The 20930-nt window shown below is 50.5% G+C and overlaps 2 protein-coding genes across 2 annotated transcripts; one reads left to right on the top strand and one right to left on the bottom strand.

The window, feature by feature from the left end:
- Positions 1-35: 35 nt before the first annotated feature.
- Creld1 (cysteine rich with EGF like domains 1) lies at positions 36-11018 on the top strand. The gene is made up of 10 exons (XM_027429104.2): positions 36-720; positions 1114-1196; positions 6177-6287; positions 6689-6780; positions 7871-8047; positions 8134-8229; positions 9304-9387; positions 9545-9640; positions 9791-9925; positions 10368-11018. The coding sequence occupies exons 1-10, from the start codon at positions 547-549 to the stop codon at positions 10580-10582; spliced, it is 1263 nt and encodes a 420-aa protein (XP_027284905.1). The 5' UTR covers positions 36-546; the 3' UTR covers positions 10583-11018.
- A 498-nt stretch (positions 11019-11516) lies between these two features.
- On the bottom strand, positions 11517-16152 carry Prrt3 (proline rich transmembrane protein 3). Its single transcript, XM_035449007.1, has 3 exons — positions 15165-16152; positions 14821-14976; positions 11517-13983 (listed from the first exon to the last, which is right to left on the bottom strand). The coding sequence occupies exons 1-3, from the start codon at positions 16150-16152 to the stop codon at positions 12212-12214; spliced, it is 2916 nt and encodes a 971-aa protein (XP_035304898.1). The 3' UTR covers positions 11517-12211.
- Positions 16153-20930: the final 4778 nt, after the last annotated feature.

Below are 20930 nucleotides of genomic sequence, written 5' to 3'. Positions count from 1 at the left end.
GGCGGTGGCGTTTATGAGACTCGGCCCACAACTCCCAGGGCGGGGGTGGGGACTTTTTATTTCTCCTTGTAGTCTGGCCGTGCTTGGATCTCCTTCCCGGCCTGTTCCAGGCCGCACTCTTCCAAAGAGGCTCTGAACTTGACCCCTTCTCTTCATATCCGGATCCGGGCTCCTCCCCCAGGACCGCCCATCCGGCTTTCTCTCGGACTATTTGGGATCTGACCCTTTCTAATTCTGGCCCCTAATAACTCACTGAGACCCTAAAACCATGGGCTGATGCCTACCCCTTTGCCAGAGATCCCGGCCACCTCCCCCTACGGTAACGGAGATATAATTTCTCTCCTGGAATTGCAGATTAGGCTCCCTTCCCCTTCCAGCGCCCTCAGCCTCCAGTATTCCAATTCGTCCTCGTTTTTAATGAGTAGGTCTGGGGCTTTTTAGTCCCAAGGCATTCAGAACCAAGCCCTCGCTTTCCTACTTACAGCCTGGTTTCTCCAGTGAACCCTCCCCTTCCCTTGTATCTGCAAATCCCCAGCCTGAGAAAAGATGGCCCCACAGCCCCTAAGGGGCCTGGTCCCATCTCTGCTCTGGAGCCTGAGCCTGTTTCTGAGCCTCCCGGGACCTGTCTGGCTCCAGCCCTCTCCTCCTCCCCATTCTTCTCCCCGAGCTGAACCCCATCCATGTCATACCTGCCGAGCACTGGTGGACAGCTTCAACAAGGTGGGTGTACTAATAGCCTCGAGGGAGGGGCCCGTTAGCAGAGAGCTGGGAGCCCTCAATGCAAATCTGCATGGACTGTAGTCCCAAGTGTGGGTTGCTTACTTTAACTGTATGGCCTTTGGGAAAGATGCTTCACGGTGCCTCAGTTTTCCTGACCAATAACATAAAATAGTGAAATGTTAGCATGTTAGGCTGGGTGTGGTGGCACATGCTTTTAGTCCCAGCACTCGGGAGGCAGAAGCAGGTGAATCTCCGAATTCGAGGCCTGCCTGGTCTACAGAGCTAGTTCCAGGACAGCCAGAAATATACAGAGAAGCCCTGTCTCAAAAAACAAAAGCAAAAAGAATGTGTCAAGCCCTGTACTTACGAATTCCTAATTTCTTCCATACCCAGGGCCTGGAGAGAACCAACCGGGACAACTTTGGTGGTGGAAACACTGCCTGGGAGGAAGAGAAGTTGTCCAAATACAAAGACAGGTAAGAAGGTGTTGGGGAGGTATATACCCCAACTCTTGGTCTCTGTTGATTGGTTGGAATAGATTCTCTTGGGAAGCATTCGTTCCCCAGACACTGAATATTTTTTGTTTGTTTGTTTTTGTTTTTTTTTTCAAGACAGGGTTTCTTTGGGTTGCTTTGGAGTCTATCCTGGCACTCACTCTGTAGACCAGGCTGGCCTCGAACTCACAGAGATCCGTCTGCCTCTGCCTCCCAAGTGTAGGGATCAAAGGCGTGCGCCACCAACACCCAGCCCAGATACTGAATATTAACAGAACAGCAGTAAATAAGAAAACCAAGCCCCATCTTCATGAAACTTGCATTTTAGTAGAGTAGGCAAATAGTATGTACTACCTGCCAGGTGAAGAACAGAAATTTGGCTACACCACAGGTGGGTGGGAGGTGTTTAGGATGGCCCATTTGTTTTGTTTTTTTTTTTTGAATAGGTCTTTTTTTTTTTAAGATTTTATTTTGTATACAACATTCTGCATCCATGTATATCTGCACACCAGAAGAGGGCATCAGATCTCACTACAGATGGTTGTGAACCACCATGTGGGTGTTGGGAACTCAGGACCTCTGGAAGAGCAGTCGGTGCTCTTAACCACAGAGCCATCCCTCCAGCCCTAGGATGGCCCATTTGAACAGACACCTCAGCTAAAGTAGCAGGGCTGACCTTATGTTTCTCCCAAAAGAAGACTGGAGTAGAGTTAGCAAAAGGCTACAGAAAGGAGTTTAGATTCTGTCCTGAATGGGAGGCCAGAAGAGGGCAGTGGATTTCCTGAAACTGGGGTTTCAGGTGGTTGTGAGCCACCATGTTGATGCTGGGAGTTGAACCCAGGTCCTCTGCAAGAGCAGCCAATGTTCCTAACTGCTGAGCCATCTTTGTAGCCATGAGCTCTTAAATGAAGAGATCACTAACACTTAAACAAGGTACAGAAGCCAGGGCAGCATGGAGGGAGTGGGGAGAGCAGCTGGGTGGGGCAAGTCAGCTTCTGCAGCCTAGGAATAAAGGCAGCATTGAGCTAGCAAGACATCCAGTCGTGGATACAGTGAGAGCTAGTTGAAATCTGAGCATATTTTGGAGATCATCAGTTGACATGATGGATTCCTTATGGGGCATGAGAGAAAGTGATAGAGAAACCTGCAATTTTCGGTTATTTTCTGAGAAAGTAAGAAAGCAGAGAGGGTATGGGCAGGAATGGGGTCAGGCTGGGCCTCTGGACTTAGCTTCCACCTCATTCCAGAGTTCTGGGGAGAGGTAGGGCTAGAAACAGGAACTTGAGAGGCCCCCCAGCTTTTCAAAGTGACATTGAAAGGAGGGGCCAGCAAAGAGTTGGAGTTAGACCTGCTTGTTGGTTCTCACTGTTTTAACTCTTGCTACAGTTGCTCTTCTCTAGAGTTTCCTTGCCTGTTCTTGGTACTATGGTAAAGGGTTAAATCATGGTTCCCCCTAGGAAAGGAAGTTTTTGTTTTTCTGTAACTCTGGTCATTCTCCTTTCCCTCAGTTTCCTCCTTTGAGAAAGCAGTAATACCAAGAGCACTTCCGGCTTTATAATGGCTTCTGGGTTCTTTTGCTTTAAGAAGTTTTGTTTTATTCTATTACATATTTTTCACTTTTTAAATAATTTATTTTTATTTTATGTGCATTAGTGTTCTGCCTGCATATATATCTGTGTGAGAGTGTTGGATCCCCTGGAACTGGAGTTGCAGACAGTTGTGAGCTGCCATGTGAGTGCTGGGAGTTGAACCCGAGTCCTCTGGAAGAGCAGCTAGTGCTCTTAACTACTGAGCCGTTTCTCCAGCCCTATTTTTTTTTTTTTTTTTTTTTTTTTTTTACTTTTGATACCAGGTCTCACTATATAGTCATGGCTGGCCTTGAACTCACAGAGATCTGTCTGCCTCTGCTCACCAGTTCTGGGATTAAAGGTGTATGCCACCACAACTAGCTTCTTTTCAAAATTTTATCACTTATTTATCGGTGTGTGTGTGTGTGTGTGTGTGTGTGTCTGTGTGTCTGTGTGTGTGTGTGTCTGTATGAGTCAGTTCTTTCTTTCCACCACTTGGATCCCAGGGATTGAACTCAGATCCTCAATCTTGGTGGCAATTGATAGCAAGTGCCTTTACCTCTTGAGTCATCTTATTAGCCCCCAGTTTCTTCTTTCTTTCCTCCTCTTGTTTGGTTTTGCTAAATTACTTCCTCTAGTACGCCACGTCGTCAGACCCTTTAAATACATGATATACATCATGTTTATTTATTTTTAATTCTTTTTTGATAATGTAGTAGAATCAATTTGTTATGTATTTTTGTGGTATACATATTTGTGTGTGTTCACATATATATGTGCACAGTATGTTGACTCCAGGTGTCCATTTCATTTCATTTAATTATTTTATTTTATGGATATGAATATTTTGCCTGTGTGTCTGTATACCACATGCATACAGTGCCTGAAGAAGGTATCAGATCCCCCAGAACTGGAGTTATAGGTAGTTGTAAGCCACCATGTGGGTACTGGAAATTCAACCTGGGTCCTTTGGAAGAGCAGCCAATTCACTTAACTGCTGAGCTGTCTCTTATCACCTTATATTATTATTGTTGTTGTTGTTATTTTTCAAGACAGGATTTCTCTCTGTAGTCATGGCTGTTCTGGAACTTGATCTATAGACCAGGCTGCTCTCGAACTCAGAGATCCAGAGATAACCCTACCTCGAGTGCTGGGACTACAGGCATGCACTATCATGCCCAGCTGACCCACCTTATTTTTTGAAACAGGTTCTCTCACTGAACCTGGAGTGCATTAACTTGGTCATTCTGCTAGATTGGAGACAGGGAGCTGCCTATCTCTGGCCCCTCCCCCTACCCAGTTCTGAGATTATAGACACCATGCCACACTTGGCCTTTACATGGGTGCTAGAAGTCCTAAACTCAGGTTCTCATGCTTGTTCTGGTGTCACTCGATAGAGTGAGTCATTTCTCCAGGCCCCGTGTCATATTTTACATGTAAAAAAATTCTGTTTTTTAATCCCAGCACTTGGGAGGCAGAGGCAGGCGGATCTCTGTGAGTTCAAGGCCAGCCTGGTCTACAAGAGCTAGTTCCAGGACAGCCTCCAAAGCCACAGAGAAATCCTGTCTCGGGGGGAAAAAAAAAAAAAAATTCTGTTTTGTGATAGGATCTCATGTAGGCCAGGCAGCCCTCCATTTTACTGTATAGTTGAGGATGAACTTGAACTCCTGATCTTCTGTCCTCTGTCTCCCAAGTAGGGATTATAGTTGTGAGCCACCACACCTGGTTTATATTTTAATTTTTAAAATTGTAAAATACACATAAAAGAGCTTACCAGGGTGGGAATGGAGCCAAGTTGTCAGAGTGTTTGGTTTGTCTTGCATGCACAGTACCCTGGATTCCTTCCCAGCCCCTAATAAAACCAGGTGTGGTGGTGCATGCCTGTAATTCTAGTGGTAGGGACATGGAAACAGGTTAAGGTTGTACCCAGGTACATAGCAAGTTCAAGGAAAGAAAACAAAAAAGCCACCAAGAGGGACACAGTACATTTTCACTGCTATAACTACGACTGTCTTCTTTCAGAATTTTCTCATTTTAATTTTGTTTTTGTTGTGACAGTTTCCCTATTATAGTTCAGGTTGGCCTCTAACACAGTGACTCCTGCCTTAACCTCCAGAGTGCTGGGATTACAGATATATGTTACCACATTTGGCTTTATTTATTTATTTTCCGAGACAGGGTTTCTCTGTGGCTTTGGAGGCTGTCCTGGGACTAGCTCTTGTAGACCAGGCTTGTCTCGAACTCACAGAGATCCGCCTGCCTCTGCCTCCCCGAGTGCTGGGATCAAAGGTGCCACCAATGCCCAGCCACATTTGGCTTTAAAGCATATTCATCACCCATAAAGAAATCTGACTATACCCATTAAGTAGCTCTTTCTCATTGTTCCTTCCTGCAAGTTCCTGGAAACTGCTAATATGCTCTCACCTTGCAGAAACCTGGTTGGATTTTCTGATTCCTTTGAAGTCCTACGTCATGTGCCCTTCTGTGTCTGGCTCCTTTCACTTAGTGTGATGTTTCCATAATTCATCCTTATTGTATGATGTATGTATGTATGTATGTATGTATGTATGTATGTATGTATGCAGCACATTACTTCATTCCTCTTAGGGCTGAATAATACCCTATTGGATATTATTTTATTTTCTTTCATTGGTTAATAGGCAGTTGGGTTGCAGCTTACTTTTTTCCATTATGCATATTCTGGCTGTGAGCATAGTGTACAAGTTTATATTTGAGCACCTGTTTTTCAGTCTTTTGGGTATGCATCTGGGAGAAGATTGCTGAGTCATGGTGGATCCATTTAACTGATTGTACCATCTTACATTCGCACTTACAGTGAAGAAGGGGTTCCGGTTTCCCTACATATTTGTCAGTGCTTTCTAGATTATATATTTGCAGGAGGGGTTGCGGGTCCTCTCTCTGTCTCTGAGCTACCCTCGTAATGTAATTTTAGTCCTATCTCCTCAGCATGGCTATCCCAGGTCAGATTCAGGAACTGAGAACTCAGGAGTCACCTGCAGAGGCGTTATTATTTGTATTTGATGGATGAAAAAAAAAAGAAAGAAAAGAAAGGTGTCCAACATGTTGGTGGGATGTAGACACAGGAGAGTTCTAGGCCATGCTGGGTGACATAGTGAGACCCTGATTAAAACTGTGGGGCAAAAGCTGAGAAGCAAAAACAAGGGAGGCTTAATGACTTGTACTGACTTGTCCAGATCTCACATCTAGCTTCCAACCTGGGTCTGACTCAGTCCCAGAGCCAGTACCCTTCTGTTGTTAATGCCCATGGCCCTGTCTTTGATATTGTCACAGTGTGAGGGAAGGAGGAGAGAGACCTGAGGAGCAGGTGGGTGGGGTGGAATATGTTCATAACACCTCAGTCCTGTCTGGTCAGTGAAACCCGCCTGGTGGAGGTGCTGGAGGGCGTGTGCAGCAAGTCAGACTTCGAGTGCCATCGCCTGCTGGAGCTGAGTGAGGAGCTAGTGGAAGCCTGGTGGTTTCACAGGTGAGATATTGGGGGGGGGGTCTTCCCTCTGGTGGGCCTGGTGGTTTCACAGGTGAGATATAGAGGGTCTTCCCTCGGGTGGGCCTGGTGATTTTACAAGTGAGAGGTATGGAGGGGGGGTCTTCCCTGGGAGTGGGTTACAGACAGGCCCTGGTGGTTTGGTTTTTACTAGTTTGGAGCCTTCCAAACCTAGATCTAAGGGCCTGCTGTGGGTACCAGGCCCCCATTCTGGGCCTATTTACCCCTCTGCCAAGTGGGAAAGGGACTTTGGTAAAGTGGTTTCTGGGACACATGCCCAAGTTGGGCTGAATTACAGATTCAGTAAGTGGTAGGAGTAGGTGGCCACTCTGACACTGTCTCAGCACCCTCTCCCCCTTTCACCTCATCTGCCCCTGCCTTAGGCAGCACGAAGCTCCAGACCTCTTCCAGTGGCTCTGTTCCGACTCCCTGAAGCTCTGCTGCCCCTCTGGCACTTTTGGGCCCTCCTGCCTGCGTGAGTCTTCCTGAGTCTTCAATGGTCCTCTTTGGGAGTGGGAGGAGACTGCTGAGGTGAAGGAGCCAGACTGGGCTGTGTGAGAGCAGGCTTCCTCACATAACATCTCTAGCCCTGTTCTCTGGCCTGTCTCTCAGGCCTGAAATGAACAAATCTGTGAGCCAGGCTGGAGAGAAAAAGCACAGGGCTAGGGTAGTGCAATGTGGCTGTTATCAGGTATTAGACAAATGTTGCCATGCCCCTGCCTCCTTCATTCTCATGTCTGGTCAGACTGTACCTGGACAGGGGCAGGCACATGCCGTGAAGCCCTCTTGTCACTGTCTGTCCACCTCTACAGACCCAAGGCAAGAACTGAACTTAGTATAGTGCTGAGTTGAACTTAGTACAATGCTGTGTTAATTAACCTGTTTATTATTGGTTTTGTTTTTTGTTTGAAGTGACAGGGTTCATCTGTGAGCTCAGGCTTTGAACTTGTAATAATCCTGACTGAGCCTTCTGGTGATAGAATTGCAGGCACATGCCATCAAGCCAGGCTCCTAACCCTTTTTAGAGCTACTTCTGTAAACAAGGAAAAGGTTAAGGTGCTGGAATGATCAATTCAGTCTCTAGAATAGATTCATCAGATTTGGTGGTGTGTGCCTGTAATGCTAGTTGGTACTTAAGAGGCTGAGGCAGGAAGATGTTCCAAGTTTATTCAGATACATTATCTGGACTTCCTGAAGAGTCTGTCTCAAACACAAACACTCTGTGTGTGTGTGTGTGTGTGTGTGTGTGTGTGTGTGTGTGTGTGTGTGTGTGTATAATTGAGTTTGAGGTCAGGTTGGTCTACATAGTGAGTTCCAGACCAGGTAGGGCTACATAAGTGATACTTCTCTCAAAATAAGAAAAAAAAAAGTAGGTAAATAAAAATAAATGAAAAGTATACCCAGTTGTTTTGCATAGCTTTTTTGTTTCAGATAGCTTATGACAGAATTTGTGAATATTAAAATTAATTTCCCTTTCCAAAAAATATTTAGGACCATGTAGAAAATTCTCCTCTTGGATGATGAGGTTGTATATAAGATCTCACCCAATTGATGTCTGCCTACAGCATGTCCTGGGGGCACAGAGAGGCCCTGCGGTGGCTACGGGCAGTGTGAAGGGGAAGGGACTCGAGGGGGCAGCGGGCACTGTGACTGCCAAGTCGGCTATGGGGGCGAGGCCTGTGGCCAGTGTGGCCTTGGCTACTTTGAGGCGGAGCGCAACAGCAGCCATCTGGTATGTTCGGGTAGGTAGCCAAAAGTGTGCTGGGGGGGGGCAAAGACAGCTGAGATACCTCCCTGCCCATCCTCATACTGTGTGCTCTTTACCCAGCATGCTTTGGTCCCTGTGCCCGCTGCACAGGACCTGAGGAATCCCACTGTCTGCAGTGCAAGAAAGGTTGGGCCCTGCATCATCTCAAGTGTGTGGGTAAGTGGGGGACACTGGTGTGGCCTGGACTTTACTCCTTGTCCTACACCAGTACCAGCCATTCACATGGAACCCTCAGCCTGGCTGGAAAGGCAGCAAGCCAGGTGTTTACAGGGCAGAATGACAAGAAGATGCTTGTCCAGACCCAGCTTAGCAGGGCAGGGATGGGTCAGGATGGCCTTCTTGGAAGAGGGGCTACTTTAGCCAAGCCCCTCCCCCCCACATACACACACACACACACACACACACACACACACACACACACACACATACACACACACACACACACGCATGGCTTTTTTTGACAGGGTTTCTATGTATAGGGTCCTGGAACTTGCTTTGTAGATCAGGCTGACCTCGAACTGAAAGATCCACCTGACTCTGACTCCTCAGTGCTGGGGATTAAAGGCATGAGACACCTTGCCTAACAAACCAAATTTTTTTTTTTTTTTTTTTTTTTTTTTTTTTTCAAGACAGGGTTTCTCTGTGTAGCTTTGGAGCCTATCCTGGCACTCACTCTGGAGACCAGGCTGGCCTCAAACTCACAGAGATCTGCCTGCCTCTACCTCCTGAGTGCTGGAATTAAAGGCGTGCGCCACCAAGGCCCAGATGAACCAAATCTTACACAAAACAACAAAAATCTAGAGTGGGCTCAGCAGTGAGATGACTCAGCAGTTAAAGGTGCTTGCTGACAAACTAAAGACTCCAGTGTAATCCCTCTAATACCTCTATCTAGGGTCACCCCTTGTACACAAGCTTCGTGGATGATGCTGAGTCATGGCCACCTCCTGCTTCATGTCTCAGCTCTCAGGAAGTGAGAAGGGGCTGATAGTTTTAGAGCTGAGTTAAAAGTGGACTGTGTCACTCCCATCTCCACCCCCATCCGAGGGTTTCGATTAGCTGCGGGGCAGACAACCTTGAGTCTCTGCCTGGGCAGCACTGGTCCAGCTGCATGGTTGCTTCAGCTTGCAGTTGCTCCCACAGCAAGTCCACTCCTGACTTCGTTTCTCTGCTAGTCCTAGTTTCTCTGCTAGTCCTGCAAGGTGACCCTCCCAACCTTTGCCCTCTCCGCAGACATCGATGAGTGTGGGACAGAGCAAGCCTCCTGTGGACCTGACCAGTTCTGTGTGAACACAGAAGGCTCCTATGAGTGCCGAGGTCAGTGTTCACTGCTGAAGGGAGAGGCTGGGATGGAGGAGAGGAACAGGAGATGCCGCTTCATGCCTGTTCCTCCAAACTTCTGCCTTCCCAGGCTCCAGAGCCCTCAGGCCCCTGAGCTCACCTCTGCCTCCCGTCCCCTCCCTCTCTTCTTCAGATTGTGCAAAGGCCTGCCTGGGCTGTATGGGAGCAGGGCCTGGCCGCTGTAAAAAATGCAGCCGTGGCTACCAGCAGGTGGGCTCCAAGTGCCTAGGTGAGTCTTATACCCATGGGGGCTGGAGTGTGGGAGTGGCAAGGGAAGGAGGATTCCACATTGAGTCTGGGTGGGAGTGAAATGCAGTCTGGGGTGCTGTGTGGGGAGTCACGGCTGCCAGCACTCTGACTCCTCCTCTCTCCTTCTCAGACGTGGATGAGTGCGAGACAGTGGTGTGTCCAGGAGAGAATGAGCAGTGTGAGAACACGGAGGGTAGCTACCGCTGTGTCTGTGCTGAGGGCTACAGACAGGAGGAGGGTGTCTGCATGAAGGAGAAGATCCCAGGTGAGCAGGGAGGCTGGGCTGGTCCAGAGAAAGAGCAGACAAGCTCCTCCTCCAGGCCCCACTTCACCACCTCCCAAAGAGGCTACACTGAGACCTGGTCCCTGTGTCTGTTCTCAAGGTTGGATTTGAGACTGCATTTCCTCACGTCCCAGGTAGAAAGAGAACCAGATTTGGCACCAAAACACTCCGCCTCCCTAAACCTGTTTTCTCTTGTCTAATGGGAGCAGTCTTCTGCAGAGCCTTGGGCAGCTCCGTCACCTCTCAGTTTGGGGTGGCAGGGTCTCAGCTGCCCCTGCAGAGGCTTCCTAAAATAGTGAATGACACTGTGTTCTTGGTGAGCTAGCTAGGTGGGCTCGGCAGCAATGATGAAGTGTGTGGGTGTTGTGGGCAGCTCTGGGAACTGCCAGGAATGAGGCAGTGACATGTCATACCTCCTCTGCAGAGTCAGCGGGCATCTTCGCGGAGATGACAGAGGATGAGATGGTGGTCCTGCAACAGATGTTCTTTGGCGTCATCATCTGTGCTCTGGCCACACTTGCTGCTAAAGGCGACTTAGTGTTCACTGCCATCTTCATTGGAGCCGTGGCAGCCATGACCGGGTATTGGTTGTCAGAGCGAAGTGACCGTGTACTGGAGGGCTTCATCAAGGGTAGATAATCCCTGCCACCACTTAGGGGATTTCCTCCCACCCAGAATGTCCCCCAGAGGTCTCTCCTGCTGGACACCTGGGGCAGTGTGGTTTCTCTTTGAGACTGGGGTAAACACCATTGAACCTGCCTTACCGAGCAGCCCAGGACCCCAGTAGCCCCAGGGGTGAAAAAGAAGCCCTGAAGCTGATGCCATGAGAGCCTTGCCTAGGGGACTGGCAGGCATTACAGTGTGTGAATTTCAAAAGACAGTTTCTCCTTAGGGAGGTTGCAGGCTTTGGCCCCTGCTCACTATGAGAGGTGGCCCCTCAGGGGTGGGGGCCCCCATAGCCCTCCTGCCAGGTGCATGCTGCCAGTTCTTGTCACGTGTTCACCTCCCACGCCCCAGCCATTGACTTATTTATTCATCTCAGGAAATAAAGGTCTTGAAAACTGGGAAAGCTTCATCGCCGCTACCTCAGTGATGTTTTCCACAACCCTGGGAAACTGAGGGCTGCCATGACAGACAAGTGGTGTGAAGGGACTAGAGAGAGGGGCCAGTTGTTAAGAGCACTTGTTGCCCTTGCCGAGGATCCAGGTTCAATTCCCAGCACCCATGTGGTGGCTCACAACCATCCATCCACCAGTTCCCAGGGATTAGAGTCTTCTGACCTCAGGTACCAGGCACACACATGGCGCACATATACATGCAGTCAAAACATTCATACATATGAAATAAATCTATGGATTTTTTTAAATTAAAAAAAAAAAAAGCCTGGGCGTTGGTGGCACACGCCTTTAATCCCAGCACTCGGGAGGCAGAGGCAGGCAGATCTCTGTGAGTTCGAGAGCAGCCTGGTCTACACAGCGAGTTCCAGGACAGCCTCCAAAGCCACAGAGAAACCCTGTCTTGAAAAACCAAAAAAATAAATAAGTAAATAAATTAAAAAGTGGAGAGAGGAAGGAGAAAGATGACAAAGGAACCAGCTTAGGAATTGATCTTTCTGGGTTGAATATCAGATGTTGTTGTAGGACCCAAATAATAATATAGGCCACCTCCAAACCTCATTTTCTCATTTCTGAAGTGGGCAGAATGCTTTCCAGTTAGGCTTACGGTGGGGATTTCAGGAGGTGGGACTGCACAGTGACAGGTTTTTAGTGAGATAGTGGTGGATGCTGTCCCTACTAAAGCCAGAGGCAACTTTCCCCAGGAAGCCTCTTTGTTCCTGCGGGGAAGGGGTTCCTGTTTCTCCTATAGGAGTATAGGACCCTGGCTTGACCAGAGGGAGGCATGAGCCTACTCTGAAGGGTTTATTTCTTTGGCACAAAGAGGACAGTCAATCTGGACAAGTGAGGTGCATCTCTCCACATTGGGGAATCAGGAGTACCTGGTCCCTGTTCCCCATGCTCAAACCATGCACGTCCACCCTGTATTCCGTGTAACTCACGGCCTCTGTGCAAAATATCTGCTGAAAAAAAAAATAGAAATATTTAAAAACAAACAAAAAAAACGAGTCTAGTGAACTCAAGCCTGTCTTTCCCCGGGAGCTGCAGTCAGGTGGAGGCCCCAGAAGACCAGTTTTTCAAACGCTCAACTGTCTTGGCTCAGGAACTTCATGTGGACCTTGGGGTGAGGGTCTAAGTCCTCCCTGGCAGCCGCTCAGAGCTCTATAGTGTCACTGGAGGCGCTGCGAGATTCGCTGGTCTTGCAGCGCTGCTGGCCTTCGCTCTGAGGCTCCCCGGCCCGGGCAGGAGCAGGGGCTGGGGTAGGCGCTGGCAGCAGCTGCACCGTGCTGGGCAGCTCATCTAGGGGCAGGCTGTCCACGGACGACAGCCCGTGACGCCACGGGTTCCAGCTGATCTTGAGCGAGCCCTTGGAGAAGCTGTCCAGTGAACTGCCCGAAGTCCCCGCGGCCGCCGCGCTGACGGCCGGGTCCACCACGTGCTGTGGGAGGGGCTTGCGCAAGCACACCTCACTGAGCGAGCGGCAGCGGCCTCGGAGCAGCGAGCCACCCGCGCTGTCGAGCTCAGCGTCCGGCTGGCTGCCACGGCGAGGTCGCAGGGCGCCCCCTGACGGCGGCGAGGCCAGGCCACGGAGGCCACAGCGGTGGAACACGCTGTCTCGGACCAGGTGCTCCCGGAAGAGCGCGGCATCGATGCTGCGACTCAAATTGATGGGCGAGGGTGGCCGCAGATCCAACTCACTCAGCGACGGCGCAGGCCCCACACTGCCACGGGACATCCCCGGGCCTCCCGGGCGACCGCGACCCAGTGATGCAGCCGAACCCCAGGGTCCGGAACCAGGCGTGGCAGGAAGCCCACCTTCCGCAGCGTTGCGAATGAGGCTTTTGCTGATGTCCAGGCCTCCTGTGGCCAGGCCACTGGGCCCCGCATAGCAGTTGTTTGGTCTCTCGGGCACCTCGCTCTTGCCCGTGGGCGCGGGACATGCCAGGCGTAGCAGCTTAGCCCAGCAAGCATGCTCCGTGGGCGGCCTGGGACGTGTGGCGGCCAGGGCGGCCAACGCCAGGGCCAGTGCCCAGGTCAGCTCCAGCAGACGCAACCAGAAATGCACACCCCACCAGGCCCAGGAGAAGCGACCCTCCCGGCCAGGTCCTGGGTACAGCCAGAGCGAGGCTGCTAACTGCAGACCACTGGCCAGCAGCCCCAGCGAGCCTGCCACAGCCAGCAGCCGTGGACCTGGACTGGCATCCCAGCCCCGAGGGCCTTCCAGTAGGCGGCGACGACACAGACAGAGTGTGCCCAGAGCCACCGATGCGCCCCAGGCGCAAGAAAAGCCTTGTGTCAGGAGGTTGAGCACAGGCCTGGTGGAGAACAGGTCTGTGACCAACAAACCTGCAGTATGCACCGGTGCCACGGCTCCCAGCAGGAGCGGCTTCTGCAGAGGCTGTGGCAGCCCAGCACCCAGGCCCAGCAGGGTGAGTGCTGCCAGTGCAGTGAGTAGCAAGGGAAAGGGCAGGTTGTATAGCACCAGGCCAGCACGTACTCCCAGCCTTGCCTGAGAGCCATAAGGATCGGTGAGCATGTAGGCAGATCGCAGCGCTGAAGCCACCAACACCAGCACGGCAGCCACTAGTGCCAATCGGGGTCCCGCTAGAGCAGCTGCCAGTGTGACTAACGCCAATAATGCTGGAAGCAGGAAAAGCACTCCCACCCCATAGACATGAAGCTCCCAGGAAAAACTCAGCACCTGCCGCAGAGGTCCCCAACGCAGGGGGGGTGCAGTGGCATTGGCTGGGGGGCTAGAAGCTGGAACTGGAGCTATGGAGCTGGCTGAGGGCTCCGGAGGGGGTGGTTGGCCCAGAGCTCTCTGTGTAGTGACTCTAACAAGGCCGCGCCGAGTTGTCGAGGGGGCCTGGACAGGGGGTGCTGGAGGGTGGCTTTGTGGGCGACCCGGCCATTCCTCGGCTTCATCTGCAATAATAACAGTATTAAAAGGGTTCTTTGGGAAGTGCTGTTGAGAGCGGGGTGTGGAGGCCCACTCTTGTAATAGGAGGCAGGGGCAGAAGGATCAAGACTTTAAGGCCATCTTCAGCTACATAGTGAGTTCAAGGACAGTCTAGGCTACTTGAGACCCCCATTTCAAACAAACAACAACCAAACAAACAGGAAACAACAACAGAACCCCAAACAGACACAAAGTGCTTTTGATTTTTCCATATTCAAAACTGTAGTTAGTAAATTAATTTTCCAAGGACATCTGTCAAATGAAGATAATAGCACCTGCCACAGTCATTGGGTCATGACAAGGGCACAATGTATAGTTTGGTTCCCACTGGCTAGCAAAGACAAGACAGATGTAAAACTTCCTTTCTTCCCTTTTTTTTTTTTTTTTTTTTTTTTGGTGCTGGGAATTGATCCTAAGATCTTTCATATGTCAGGCAATAACTCTACCATCAAGTTGCATCTCCAACCCCTTTGCATGTTTTGATTTTGAAACAGTCTTACTGAGCCTTGAACTCAAACTTGTGATCCCCTTGTGTCAGCATCCAGAGTGCTGGGGTTCCGGGTGGGATGGAGAATGACTGCACAAGGTATGTCTGTGTTGCACAGAAGAGCATCCTAGCTCAGAAGAGCCAGTGTCTTCTCCTGGAGTCTCCAGTGAACACTGGTTTATTTTTCTCAGCCACTCAAGGAGGTCCTAGCCAATTCCAGTAAGCAGGTGCTTTTCTCCATTTAGCCCGGTCCCTCTGCCTCTTCACTAAACATAGTTCTTGGTTACTCTCCCCTCACCCCTAGCCATGGCCTCACCTGGCTGTGGGCCTCTCACAGGGCTCTCTGTTCCATTTGCAGCTTGAGCAGAGTTTGGGAGATCAGGGATGAAGGACCTGGGGGTTCCTGGAGCCTCCATTGCTCCTCTCACTCTCTGTGGGGAGATAGGGTCTGCTCCGTTCATTGAGGCTATTGCTGAAATGGCAAGAATAGTCACCACCTCGTCTGACTCTCCAGTGTCCCCCCAAATCCAGTCCCTCAGGAGGGAGGCACCCATCACCCTAATTTGCCAGAAGGAGGGAAATGATACCCAGAGTTACATCTAGCTGCCTTGGACTATTGGTCCTCACAACCCCATTCGGCCCCCTCATGGTGGTACCTACCTGGTCTTAGCTGCCCATCAGAAGTGTCTGAGGTTGAAGGTGGTATTGGCTGGGGTGCTGGGGAGTCTTGTCCAGCAAGGAGGTCAGTCTGCTCAGGCTGGGGTCCCAGAGAGCTGACTTCCCAGGTATCCCCACCTCCAGCTTTTTTGGGGGGCTCAGCTGGCAGCCCCTCTGGAAGAGGAGGGCTTCTGGCCAATGCCAGGTCTAGTTGGGCTCCAGGCTCCTGAGTGGATGCCACCTCAATTGGGGATGTTGAGCCAACCTCAGGGACCACTGGCTCCTGCTGGGTGAGTAGGGGGCCCTGGACAGCCTCCTGGAAGCCCTCTTCATGCCCACCCTGCTTCCCCAGCACTAGCCTCACAGCACCTGCCTCGGGTACCAGAGTGTGAGGAGAGTTCTGGTAGTCCCAGGGGGAAGCCTGTGTGATGGAGTTCTTGGCTTTGGCCATTAGACCCTCATTCCTAGCTGGCTGTTGTACTGCTTGGCCTCCAGGCTTCTGTGGGGCAGTGGGAAGAGTGGCTATCCTGAGTTGAGGGCTGTGAGTTGTATTAATAAACATGAGATGGGGTGCTCCCACTGGGTGGGGAGCTGGTGTTTCTGGCTCCAGAAGTTCCTGTGAGCCAGGAGGTCCTGTCCAGCCTTGGGAGGTAAGCCCTCGGGCCAGCTGGAGGTCATCAGCTATTAGGAGTCTTTCACCCTGGCCCTCTGGGGCTGCTTTGGGTCCACGCAGGGCTGGTCCTAGGGGAGAGTTTGCAGGCCTCTCGAGGCTATCGGAAGGGGCCTGGGGAATGCCACTGTGCCAGGAACTCTCATTTCTCAGCTTCTCCCAGAAGAGGTCAAAGGTCTGTGGCTCTGATGAGATCAAATGGGGTTCTGAATCCTCAAGTGGCCTGGGAAGGTTTCTGCCCAAGGCAGGTCCAGCCCCTAGGCACAGCAACAGCAATAGCAGAAGGAGAGGACATACAGAGCCTCGTGAGCTAGGGGCCATGGTTTAATTTGAGTGTAGAGCCCTTGACTTCTAGACCTCACTGGTTAAGCCTACAAAAGGGGAGAGAGAAAAGATAAAGAGAGATGGAGTGTGAGGGTTGAAAGGTCCTATCAACTCCCCAAGGGGCCAGTGGGAAATAAGAGAACCATTGGCAACAATGTCCCCCCTGATTTTAAAGTTTTTAAAAACTGGGTCTCTTGGAAGAGAATACAAGTTCTATTCCTGGCCTTCCAAGGCTGTGGCCAGGCCTGGTGGCTCAACCACTGTCCAGCACTCAGTGGGCCATCCTAACACTCAAGTATCAAGTATCTGATGAAATTGAAGTTTTTCTTTGAAATTTCATTTTTTGAGGCAGGCCTATGTAGCCCTGGCTGACCTGGAACTCACTATATAGACCAGGCTGGCCTTGAACTCACAGAGCTCTACTTGCCTCTGCCTTCTGAGAGCTAGGATTAAAGGTATGTGCCACCAGGCCCATCCTTTTAAATATTTCTTTAAAATACATATGTACAATTTGATAGGGATGGCTGTGTATGTTAAGTGGGGTGCCTGTGAAAGCCAGAGGAGACTTGGAGTGCCTGGAGCTGAGTTAGAGGCACCTGTGAACCAGCACCTCAGTGCCAGGAACCCTACACCACCAGCACTACTTTCTCTGACTGGCTAAGCTATCTCTCCAGTCCCTGAAATAAGGTTTTAATTTTGTTTTGTTTTTCGAGACAGGGTTTCTTTGTAGTTTTGGAGCCTGTCCTGGAACTCCCTCTGTAGACCAGGCTGGCCTCAAACTCACAGAGATCTGCCTGCCTCCGCCTCCTGAGTGCTTCGATTAAAGGCATGCACCACCATGGCCTGGCTCAGGTTTTACTTTTTTTTTTTTAAATTACACATATGCATTTAGTGAAGGGGGGACACCTGCCACAGCAAGTGTGTGGAGAGCAGGGCAACTTACGGAAGTCAGTTTTCTCCTTCCACATTGGTCCCAGGGATCAAACGCAGATGGCTTGGCAGCAAGTCTCTTTACCTGCTGAGCCTTCTTGCCTGCCCTGAAATTAGATTTATCAAGGGCCACCTCTGCTAAAAGAGAAAGAGGAATGTGTCCCTGCATTTGAGGAAGGACCTGAGTTGGAGTCATGGCATCGTGTCTCCTGGGTGAGTTACATTTTTTCTCCAGCACGTGGCTTTCTTCTCTGTAAATAAAGCTAACAAGATCATCTACCTCAAGGGAATTCATATGAAGCATAAATAATGAGACACACAAGGGTCAGACCCACAGTAAGAACTTGATAGTAGGGCCCTATCTCCTTAATCTTTGTCTAGAAAGCTTCCTTCCCCCATTCTTCCCCCACTAGTTCAACAAATAAACTGAACAGACCCTGGGGATAAAACAGTGAACAAGATTGAAGACTGCCCCCTCCCCAATGTGGAGAGACATCTAGATAAGATGAGCAAGAAATGATTTTAAAGTTAAGGGCCACTGAGGTGGCTCAATGGATAAAGGTGCTTGCTGCCAAGCCTGATGATGACCTGACTTCAATCCCTGATCAGGACCCACATGGTGGGAAGAAAAAACTAATTGCCTTGGGTTGTTTTCTGACCTACACACACACACACACACACACACACACACACACACACACACGATACATACAATTTAAAAAATGTTAAAGTTTAGCTCTTGAGGCAGAGACAGATGGATCTCTGTGAGTTCAGAGTCAGAGTGATCTACATAGCAAGGTGCAGGCCAGCTAGAGCTACACAGTGAGACTCTCTAAAATAAAGTTTAGCCTTGAAGGAAATAAGATGGGATTAGATGATAGAAGGAGGAGAATCTCTACAAGGGGTGTCAGGAGAGCCTCTCTGAGGTGACACTTAAGCTAAATGCTGAATGGTAAGATAGAGCCAAGCTGGTCTATAAGAGCTAGTTCCAGGACAGCCTCCAAAGCCACAGAGAAACCCTGTCTCGAAAAACAAACAAACAAACAAAAAGATAGAGCCAAGCATTTGAAGATCTGAAGGAAAAACATCTGGCAGAGGGATGGGCATATGCAAAGGCTGTAGAGTAGAAGTGAGCTTGGTGAGCTCAGGACATACTATCCTTTGGTGCTTGGTGGTCAGTAAACTGGACTGCAAGGGCCCGTGTAGATCATCACAAGGATTGGGAAGCTTAGACATGATGAGGTCTGAGTAGAAGTTTTTTTAAAGAGAAAGAGGTCAGCACTCATGCCCAGGGAAGACAGGAAGGTAGCTTGCAGGGGCATAGACACTGCTCACTGGGGAAGCTGTCTGTTCCTGGCTCTCCCTACCCCAAGGGCAACACCCCCTGTATATCATCTGCTGTTTGCCACTGGCCTGGGACTCCTGTCTCTCTCATTTCACACTTCCAGCCCCTGTACAGTCACAGCCCAGGTGGATGTTCCTACAGTGTCCCTGTTCCTGAGTCCACCCTTAAGTAGGCCAGGGAGGTAGGAGGGGCCAACAGTGGCCAGCCAGCTGAGAGCCAGCTGAGGGCCAGCTGTGTTAAGGGCAGGTTCCTTTCCTCTTGGATACAGCCACCTTTGGTGGCCCAAACACTTGGAGAAGCCAGTTGGTAACTCCAGATACCCTTCCTAGGGAGGCCTCAGGCTCATCAGAGGTCATGGGCAGTTTCGGGATTCGCAGACCTCTTGGGTTCAGCTCCAGCTTTAATTCAGATAGCCTTTAAAGGTCTCTCTTAACCACTGAGCCATCTTTCCAGCCCTGATAAGGTCTCTCTCTCAATCATCTAAAAAGCCCCAGGTTCTGCTCATGTCCCACGCTGGGAGCTGGGGACCCATAAAGTCCTCAGTTCTGAGGCTGGGACTGGGGTGTGCTAAGGGAGGACCTGGAGCCCCCGAGGTGGGTATAGGTTGAGAATAATGCTCAGTGTTGGGCTGTTTGCTAGGGTAGGCTCCCATTCTACACCTAAGTACCCATACAATCACTTCCCATACAAGGTACAAGTACCCATTAGATAGGAAAGGAAAGGGGGCAATCAAGAATAAGAGAGGTTGAGCAACTTGCCCAAGGTCGCACAGCCAACTTAGCACACATACTAGAGATACTGAAGCTCACAGGGCTCATCTTGCACAGGAGCTCTGTAAGCTTTGCAGAGGAGGAGACGGCTGAGCTGGGCCTTCAGTGAATAACATGCCATCTGCCTACCACCCCCGATGCAAGAGATGTGGACACCTGCAGTCCAGGCAGGAGCTTGCCCAGCGTTGAGGTCCCATGGCTGGACAGGTCTGAGGGGAGGTGAGATCAATCAGAGATTAGGAGAGAAAGGAGGGGGGAGGGGAAGCAGGGTGAGGGCCTCCGCAGGACAGTCTGCAGGAGCTGGTCCATCTCGGGTTACCTCTCGTCCTCCTCCTCCTCCTCCAGCTCCGCTCACCCTGGCTCCACGCCTTCCCGCAGTGTCCCGGGTGGGGGTAGGTACCATGCAGGCCTGGCCGCCCATGCCCGCAAAGGGGCTGTAGGCCTTGTTCCTCGCTTTCCTGGGTCCTGACATTGTCCCCTCCCTCGGCCAGCTCCTCACCTGCGCGCTGCACCCGCAGCCCCGCGTTCACCTTGCGCGCGTCCCTGCAGCCTCTCCCGGCGCCGCATCCTCGGAGATGCTCAGGCTCGGCCAGCAGAGCTCGGCTCTGCCGATCTCATCGTCGAGCCCGCCCACAGAAGCGCGGGATATTTAACCCTTTCCCTTGGGGATGGACTCTGCCCACTGTTCCTCACCGCCCCTCTCTCACACACTGCGCAGGCATCGTAGGCATGGTCGGAACCGGGTGGGAAACCCTGCAGCGTCCCTCCCTGCTAGAGCCAGCCTTATTTGCATAACCTCCTGAGGCAGAGCTCATTTCCTCTGGATTCCTACAGGCATAGGTAGATCCTTCCTACAGCCTGGCGTAACTTGCATGCCTTTCCCAGAACATAGTAAATAAAAACGAGTCTACACTTATTAATTGTTCTTATAACTTGCCTTTCCCCCTATAATTTTACAGTATATTCTGACATATTTTCCAAGTTATTTTCCCTGATCTACTTCCTTCCTTCCTTCTTTCCTTTCTTGTGTATGTGTGTGTGTGCGTTCCTGCATACCTCATCACATCTGTGGAGTCACTTTTCTCCTGCCATATGGATCCTGGGGAATTGAACTCAGGTCTTCAGGTTGAGGGCAAGCTTCTTTACTTGCTGAGTCAGCTTGTCTGGCCTAGATCTACTTCATTCTTGTCTTTGCTGTGGTGATTTATAGCATGTGGTCAGCCCATCGTGTAAATTTCTTCTGGCCTTTGTGGTTGGATAGTATTCCTAGTCCCTGTTCTATTGTTGTAAAGAGACACTGTGACAAGGCAGCTATTATAAGAGAAAGCATTTAATTGGCTGCTTGCTTACATTTTCAAAGATGTAGTATGTTATCATCATGGCAGGGAGTATGGCAGCACACAGGCAGGCAGCGGAGCAGTACCTGAAAGCTACATCCTGATCCGTAGGCAAAGAGAGAGACTTGGGCTTGGCACAGGCTTTTGAAACCTCAAAGCCCACCCAAAATGATACATTTTCTCCAACAAGGCCATACTTCCTAATCCTTCTAATCCTTTCAAATAGTGTCACTCTTCTCACTCAAACTACCACAGACATCTTGTTTATCTTCAGCCTCCTTCAGTATCGGGAGGCATGGAGAAAGCCCAACCTTGCACCCCACATGGAGCATATGTGGTAATCTAGCAGAGACAAGGTTAGAGCTGGGGTTCTGCATATGTTCAGGTCTCAGA

Source organism: Cricetulus griseus, chromosome 8 (assembly GCF_003668045.3).
Source record: "Cricetulus griseus strain 17A/GY chromosome 8, alternate assembly CriGri-PICRH-1.0, whole genome shotgun sequence".
Taxonomy (NCBI): Eukaryota; Metazoa; Chordata; class Mammalia; order Rodentia; family Cricetidae; genus Cricetulus; species Cricetulus griseus.
The sequence above is the reverse complement of the archived record's forward strand: the minus strand, read 5'-3'. Positions and strand labels throughout refer to the sequence as shown.